This window comes from Propithecus coquereli, unplaced genomic scaffold (assembly GCF_000956105.1).
Source record: "Propithecus coquereli isolate 6110/MARCELLA unplaced genomic scaffold, Pcoq_1.0 Scaffold232, whole genome shotgun sequence".
NCBI classification, from domain to species: domain Eukaryota; kingdom Metazoa; phylum Chordata; class Mammalia; order Primates; family Indriidae; genus Propithecus; species Propithecus coquereli.
The window spans coordinates 3,880,489-3,888,140 of NW_012147864.1; the positions used below are offsets into that span (position 1 = coordinate 3,880,489).

Below are 7,652 nucleotides of genomic sequence, written 5' to 3' on the forward strand. Positions count from 1 at the left end.
AGGCTGGGCTCACAGACCCCAACACATGAGGGGTGAGGGGGCCTTTAAGGCTCTGACACTGCTGTGGGGACAGGCAGCCAGAGTCCTGGGTGCCCCCAGGGCAGGACAACCCCCTCTGGAGGTGGCCGGGGCGGGGATCAGGGCAGGGACGGCTGCTGAGTGGGAGCCCCAAGGCCCTAGGGCTAACCTTGTTCTCCCTGGAAGGCCCCTCCTGCCTCATCTCCCTTGGGGTAACAGGTGGGGGGCTCTGACCTCAAGATCATCTGTCCTCCCTCTGGGCAGCAGGACCACGACCTACGACCTGGGCCCGGGTGCTGCCCCGGGTCCTTCCCAAAATGAGGTGCACCCACCCCCATCACCGCTGACAAAACCGGCACCGGCTGAAGTCTAGAGAACTCGCGCTGGGGCCACTCAGCGCTCCCGGCATGTCCGGGTCCTCAGGGTTAACCGAGGCTCCGACACGTCCCACCTGAGTGGCTTTATTCCGCCATGGATACAGGACACCCGCTGCCCCCCGTCCCTCCTCCCTCAGGCAGGGCACAGGCCGAGGCCATTCTACGGACAGCACCTGGGGACCGTGGGCCAGGCAAAGGGTCACAGCTGGGGACCCCAAACCATTGCCATGGGGAACTGACAGCGTCCCCGACCAGAGCTGCCCTCAGCTGCCTCGGCAGGCAGGAGGCTGAGCCCTCCCAGGCCCAGGACATGGAGGACACGGAGCCCACGCAGGGCCGCGCCCACCCACAGCTCCGGTGGCCGCCGTCCTCTGAGAATTGTGCTTTGACTTGACACAGAAGGAAAGGAAAGCCGTCAGCGCCTACTGGGTCAGCATCCATGGAGGGCCAGGGGATGCCTGGGCCCCCAGTGACCTCATCAGAGGTCAGCGCCAACCCACCCGGCATCCAGCCAGGGCTCGGCCCACGATGCCCACCCCCCGCCTGTCCACGCGGGGCAGAGCAGACACAGGAGGAGGGATGAGGCCCGGAGATGACAGGCCGCTGGCACAGAGTCCCCGCAGGGCAGGGTCGGTGGTTGAGGAAGCAGCCCCCAGGCTGGGGGCAGGGGTGTCTGAGTGACACGTCATTAGGATGACCTTGGTGCCAAAGGCTCTGCCCTGTACCATTTACTGAGAGCACCCGCTCTGCCCCGAAAGCCAGGCACCTGTCCCCGCTCTACAGATGGGGAAACTGAGGCACAGGAGTTGGCGACAGCAGAGCTGCCTGGAGCCCCGGCCTGGCACGTCGGTGCCTGAGCCCTCTTTAAGGTGGTTTCAGGCGCCAGGGGGCTCCCGTCAGGGCCTGAACCTCAGACCGGGGCGCAGCAGCGGGAGACAGTCTGGTTTTCAGAAGCCAAGGCCAGAGTTCACGTCCAAGTGCAGCCCGTACGAAAGCTCACACAGCTGGGAACGTCCACCCTCGTGTGTATCATGGGTTTATTGAAGGGACGGGACCTCCTGGGCGTGCCCTGTGGTGGCTCTGCCCCGCTGGGTGGCCGTGCAGAGGGAGGGCAGAGGTTCAGATCGTCGTCCCACGCGCTGCATGGGGAGGCGACCGGTTCCAGAAGTATTTCTCCAGCCTCGTAGAGATGTGGCAACCGAAGAATCCTCACAGGTGCTCCCAGTCCCTGGGTGCGGCCCAGGCGGGCACCTGCAGGTGGCTCTTCTGTCTCCAGGGGCTGGGGCGGCAGCCACAGGGACCGGGCTGGTCTGGGCCCTGGCACCACGAGGCTGCGATGACCCAGGAGGGGCCTCCTGCCACGCAGGGCCCAGGAGCGACCGGCACTTCCGGAATGCAGGCCCTTCCCAGGGAAGGCGTGGAGGGTCCGTTGGGTGGGGGGCTGTCCCCAGCCGTGCCCAAGGCCCAGGACAGGGAGGATGGAGCGGGCAGGGGCAGCCTTCCTCCCCGGCCAGGCCTGGCTCCTGAGCCTGGTCCCAAGCACAGCCAAGGGCCAAGTCTGCAGGCGGCTCTCGGCGTGTGTCCCCGCAATGTGGAGTTCTTGGCGGGGCATCTAGAAGATGACAGGAAGGGACACCACTAGGGACCGATGGGGACAGGGTGCCCAGACTCTCCCAGGGAGACACCACCCAGCACAGCCCTCAGGCTTGTGGGGACACGGCCCCTCAGCTCAGGGGCCCCCCAGGCAAAGGGGCTCCATTTCCAGTGACCCCAACACTGTGGCCCCAGCCCCCACCTGCCCGCAGTCACTGCCCACCTGCACGCTGCCGCCTGGGACCTGTTCCAGCCACAGGCTTGGCCCGGAGCTCCCTCCCCCACCGTGGGCCCGAGCGGCACCTGCCCTAGATGTGCTCCATCTCCTGGTCCTGGTCGGGCTCCTCCTCCTCCTCCTCTTCCTCCTCCTCATCCTCGTCCCCGCAGGCCTTGTCCAGCGGCGCCTCGCCATCGCGGGCCAGCTCCTCCACGTGCGCCAGCATGTCGGCCATCAGGGCCTCCTCCAGCCGCTTCCGCACCTGCTGCACCAGCTCCTCCTGCTTCCTGGGGACACAGGCCGGGCTTGCTGGGGAAGGGGAGGACCCGGGGCACCCCCAGGACAGCCCCTGCCTGCCTCCTGCCCCTCTCAGTCAATGTTCCGTGTAGGGGCCGTCCCTGGGCAAAATTGGCTTAAGCCCAGAGTCAGCGAAACTGGGTGTGCTCTCCTTGGAGCCAGAGGTCAACAGGTCCACACACGGCCTGTTGGACAAACAGAACTATTCCTCATGACAGAAGCTTTATGATAGATAACCAAGCGCCTGGGGTCTTGCAAACAAGCCAAGGCATCTCATTGTCCTGCATACGGTAATGAGGTAAAGAAGTTAAGATACAAGAAGTTAAGATGCAAACGTCTGCTTCCCTTAAGCAATCGTCTGGGAGGAATGAAAATGTGTTTCCTCAAGACGCCTAAAGTAGTCACGTACCAGGAAGTAGCTGCCGGACATAGAAAAAGTATATAATAAAGCGACTGGTAGAATTATCTACTGCAGTCTTGTATGTCCTTGTGTGTGTCTGTGTGTTTCTTTCTGTGTCCATCCCCCGTTCTGCAATCCGGGCTGCGACATTCCAGGTTGCACAACTTCCGCCCTGCCAGGGCCTGAGGGACTCCCCAGACCCTGGCACTGGCCACCTCTGCCTGGCCCGGTCTCCCTGGGCTCAGGCGCGAGAGCCCCTGGCCTCTGCCACCAACCCTGCAGGCACTCAGGAGAGCTTCTTCAAAACCAGTTACAACCTCACCGGCTATGCGCCACCCTCTGGGCCTGAGTCACCTGTCCGCTCCGGCCTCTGCCTCCATCCTGTGGCACTGGTGTGTGCTTTCTTTTATTATCACTTACTAAAAGGGTTTGTTCTGCAAAACTCAGATTCAGTCAAAAGGCTGCACCCAGGGATCCGGAAGGTCACATGTGGCCCGGAGGCTGCAGGGCACCCCACTCCTGGCTTAGGGGGGTTGGAAAAGAAAAAGGACACCCGTGTGTTCAATCCAGCTGTCCGACCAGAGGGTCACTTCTAACTTCCTGACAGCGAGCTCGGCGAATTCCGGGAACACAACTCCGCCCACTGCCTCACGGCTCCTGGCGCTGCGCCAGCTCCGCAAAGGCAGCCGGCGTCCCTCTCTGGCTGCTCCAAGACCCTCTCCCGGTCTCCCCTGCCTCTCACGCTGCTCCTGCGGACCCTGTGCCGGTCCTGCCCCTCCCGTCCCCAGAGGCACATCCCGGCTAACTCGCTCCCCTGTCTCTAGGACCAAATCTGCTGCTTAACCCACAGCTGAGTTCTTCACTTCAATGGCTTTTTCTACTTCTAGACGATCCACAGAGCTTTTAAACATCTGTCTAGTGTTTCCTGACAGTCTTACGCTTTTCTTCTGTTTTCCCTTCTACATGTCACACCTTTCCTCACCGTAGGGCGTTCCTAGACCTTGTGCACAGTACACACTGATTCTAACACCACGGCTGGGGGACTGCCCCTGCCCGTCGGCACCCGGCGTGGCCACCAGCAAGGAGCCTGCGGGAGCCCCGTGTCCCATCTGCCAGGGGTGCTGGTGTCTGCGTGCCATCTCCTCACCCTGCACGGGGCGCAGGGTCTCCGCTGTCCTGCCACGTGGCTTTGAGACCCCTAGCCGCTGAGCAGGAAGCCCACGCAGCCTGAGCCCCCTTTCTACCCACCCAGGAGTGAGTGACTGCTCAGAGTGTGAGGTCCCCTCTGTTCCGGACCCCTACAGAGGTCCCTTCCCTCCTTTGACCTAAGACGTGCACTCGCAAATAGAGCTAAGAGATGTGTTTTCTCCTGGCACTTCTAGATGCTTCCTGCATGTGCACAACAGTGTGAGGTGACCCCTCTGCACCAGGAGGCCTTTGCAGACGGTCCCAGTACACGCGCCCCGCTGGCCGTGGCATCACCCTGTGCACTGGACCCTGGTTCTGCCCTGAAACCGCTCCCAAGGGTCCTTTGCCCACGGCTGCGGCCTAAACCCTGAGCCCCAGCATCCAGAGCCCCTGGGGACCCGGCACCCAGCCTCAGCTCTCGCCAGCTCCACTATTTCCCACTGCCGCAGCGGCCACAGGCCCTGCCACTCTGAGTGCTACACACGCTGCCACTTCTGCCGGGAAAGCCCCCCCACTCCCATGCGGGAACCTCCAGAATCACATGCCCCTGAGGACAGGAGGCCTGGGCGGCCCACCCCCGCACACCAGCCAACACAGGCAGAAAGCACGTTTCCTTTTCAAGAACATCCTTCAAGGGGTGCCTGACTGGCCTGTCCTGAACCTAAAACTTGGGTGAACAAGTTCAAGCTGCCGCTTTAACAGGAGGTTCCCTTGTAGCCAGTGCTCAGAGTCACCCAGGGACGCTCTACCATGACCCCGAGAGACAGGGCAGAGGGACGGGGAGCGGAGGGGAAGGCCAGGCTGGCTACCTACCTGATGTCCTCGTCGGTCACCATGAAGGCCTTGCACAGGGGCTGTGTCGTGTTGAGCCACACACCGGGGTTCTTCTCCACGGCGGCCGAGAGCTGCCCAGTGATGGGCATGGTGCTGGTGTGCAGGGCGCTGGCAATGGCCGACAGCAGGGTCTCGTCTGTGCAGCCAGGCCCCACCCCTACCAGGGCAGCAGGAGAGACAGCCCCAGGCGGCAGGGTCACCACGGGCAGCTGTGACCCAGAAAGAGGCCCCCGCTGGCCACCCGCCCCCCAGAGGCTGGTCCAGGCCTCAGGACATGCCCCAAGAACAGGGCTTCTCCCTCTCCCTTCAGCCTCAGGTTTAGTGTCCCGACTCCCCCCACCCCTGCCCGTGTCCTTACTTAACACAGGCTCTGCACTGTGTGTGCACCGTGCGCGTGTCCCAGGGTGTGGGAGCAAAACATCCTTGCTCGTCTTTTTAGGATCCCCAAGGTAGAGCCCTGCATCCTGCAGGCCAAACCACCCCCCCAACGCCTGGGCTGCACCTGGAAGCCCCAAAGTCCAATACCCACAGGGTCTCCAAGGTCAAGCAAGAAGGGCCTGGCCTGAGAGCCTCCCCCGCCAGCTCCGGCGGCCCTGCCCTTGGGGCGCACAGCTTCGACACTCCTCCAGTCACCTTGCAGGCCCTTGGGGAGGTCCATCGTCTTGACCAGCTCCTCGGCGATGTCGAAGGCGTTCAGGCCACTCAGTTTCTTCTCCCAGAAGAGCTGCAAGCACACAGACGGGAGCCTCCAGGGTGCTGGCCCTGGCTGAGCCACCCCCACCCCCTCCCATTTCCCACTCAGGGCCCGCCCCACCCGTGTCCCCAACGTGTGTAAACGACAGTGGAAAACACGAATGGTGCTCGGTTTTTTCAAAAGCAGGTTATAAAACCACATATGTATAGTTGGCCCTCCTGCCGGTTCCACGTCCACAGATTCAACCAACCACAGATGTGAAATATTTGGGGGGAAAAAAACCCAAATAACAATACACGAATAGAAAATGATGCAAAAAGTCAAAACGGTATCACGATTATTTACATTGCGTTAGATATTACGATCAATCTAGAGACGCCTTAAAGTATGCAGGAGGACACGTGCAGGTCACAGCAAGCACTAGGACGCTGTCTGTGGGGACCCGAGCACCCATGCAGCGCCGGACATCCTGGCCACACCGAGGGACGAACCCGTGGCCGCTTTCCAAGCCCCCACCCGCAGGGCTGGCGACAACACGGCCCACGTGGCAGGCAGGGGACCCACATGCCCGCGCTCACCTGCCGCGGCTGGTCCACCGCCTTCTGCGGGTCGCTCTTCACCTTGTTGCTGGGGTGGTTGGTGATCTTGGTCACCGGCTGCTTGAAGATGGACGCCGTCTGCCGCACGGGCAGCGCCGTGTTCAGGTCGGGCTTGCCCTGCGGGGACCAGGCGCTGCAGGCCGAGGCCGGGGCCGGGCCCCCCGCGTCCCCACGGCCCCCGCGCTGCCACAGCCGCGCGCTCGGCCCCTCCGGCTCCAGGGCCCACGTCCGCGCCATGCCGGACCTCTGCCCTCCACCCCCGCCGCCGGCGACACCACGTCACCGCCGGCGTCATGACGTCACACAGCGCGAGGGGGACGCGACTCACCTTGACCTGGTTGGACGAGTCATAGCGCACGCGCTGGCGGCTCTTATTCATCTTGCTCATGAGCATCTTGCCCGTGCGGAAGTCGAAGGTACTCAGGTCCATGGAGCCGCCCAGGTAGCGCGCCAGCTGCGGCTTGCTGCGGAACTTCTTCCCGCTTGGGCTGCGGCGGCAAGGCGGCGGTGGGCCGGCCGGACCAGGACCACCACCCGCCCGGCCCCCGGCCCCCCCATCCGACCGCGTACCTCCAACCTGGATCTGGACCGCAGCCCTGGACCGCAGCCCTGAACCCCCGGCTTGACCCCAGCCCCTACCCCTGGGTCCCCAACCCGGCCCAGACCCCGGTCCCGAATCCCTGACCCGACCCTGGACCCCAACCACGACCCCAACCCCAACCCAGCCATGGACTGCAGCCCTGGACCCCCACCATGGATGCCCCACCTGGACCTGGACCCCAGCCCGAAGCCAGCGTGGGACTCACGCCTTTACCTACAGGATTGTGGGTCCCGGCCGGGGAGGCTGGCTCACGTGTCCAGAACATTCCAAAAACAGAATTAGCTTGTGCTCTTGAGAGAAGACCCCAAGGGGAGCAGGTATTGGAGGGACAGCCCTGAAGGCAGCCTCCTCACCTCAGGGAAGGTGTAAAGGGGTCTGGCGCAAAGATTCGGGGCCAGGACCCTGAAAAGCTGCCGGGGGGTGCCCTGGCTCGGGCATGGAAAGGGATCTGGGTGAAAGCGGCACGCAAAGCTCTGCCCTCAGCGCTCTCTGGGAAACACGGACACCAATCTGTAGGGCTGCCCTGTGTGCTGAGTGTCATACCGCAACATGACTACACCCGACCCGCACATTGTCACCACGGTAGGTGGGTTGTGAAAGGGAGCAGCGGTTTTGAAAAACGGTCTGGCAGCTCCTTCAACAGTGAAAAGTTTCCTACGACCCAGCCATTGCACTCCTTGGTATCTACCCGAGAGAAACGAAAACATGCGTCCACACGGTAACTTCACACACAGTAACTGCTACCTGAATGTTCCCAGCACTACTGTCACAACAGCTGAAAGGTGGAAACAGCCCAAATGCCCAGACACACATAACACGGTCCACCCACATGTG

The 7,652-nt window shown here is 62.7% G+C and overlaps 1 protein-coding gene across 2 annotated transcripts; it reads right to left on the reverse strand.

The window, feature by feature from the left end:
• Positions 1-483: 483 nt before the first annotated feature.
• On the reverse strand, positions 484-7,167 carry MBD3 (methyl-CpG binding domain protein 3). Of its 2 annotated transcripts, none has more exons than XM_012645448.1 (7): positions 7,036-7,167; positions 6,546-6,705; positions 6,197-6,334; positions 5,558-5,648; positions 4,904-5,081; positions 2,292-2,492; positions 484-2,007 (listed from the first exon to the last, which is right to left on the reverse strand). In XM_012645448.1, exons 2-6 carry the CDS (start codon positions 6,645-6,647, stop codon positions 2,297-2,299), a joined length of 705 nt encoding a protein of 234 aa, XP_012500902.1. In that variant the 5' UTR covers positions 6,648-6,705; positions 7,036-7,167; the 3' UTR covers positions 484-2,007; positions 2,292-2,296. The 2 variants fall into 2 exon arrangements, with proteins under 2 accessions (XP_012500902.1, XP_012500901.1); XM_012645447.1 differs by having other exon boundaries at positions 7,032-7,090.
• Between the last annotated feature and the right edge of the window lie 485 nt (positions 7,168-7,652).

What these genes read in the sequence shown, in the direction of transcription:
- MBD3 (XM_012645448.1), bottom strand. Translation starts at nt 6,647, where the DNA reads ATGGACCTGAGTACCTTCGACTTCCGCACGGGCAAGATGCTCATGAGC. An exon ending in ACTCGTCCAACCAGGTCAAG is followed by an intron (nt 6,335 to 6,545) that starts GTGAGTCGCGTC and finishes TGGTCCCCGCAG; the next exon opens with GGCAAGCCCGACCTGAACAC. An exon ending in GTGACCGACGAGGACATCAG is followed by an intron (nt 2,493 to 4,903) that starts GTAGGTAGCCAG and finishes CTGTGTCCCCAG; the next exon opens with GAAGCAGGAGGAGCTGGTGC.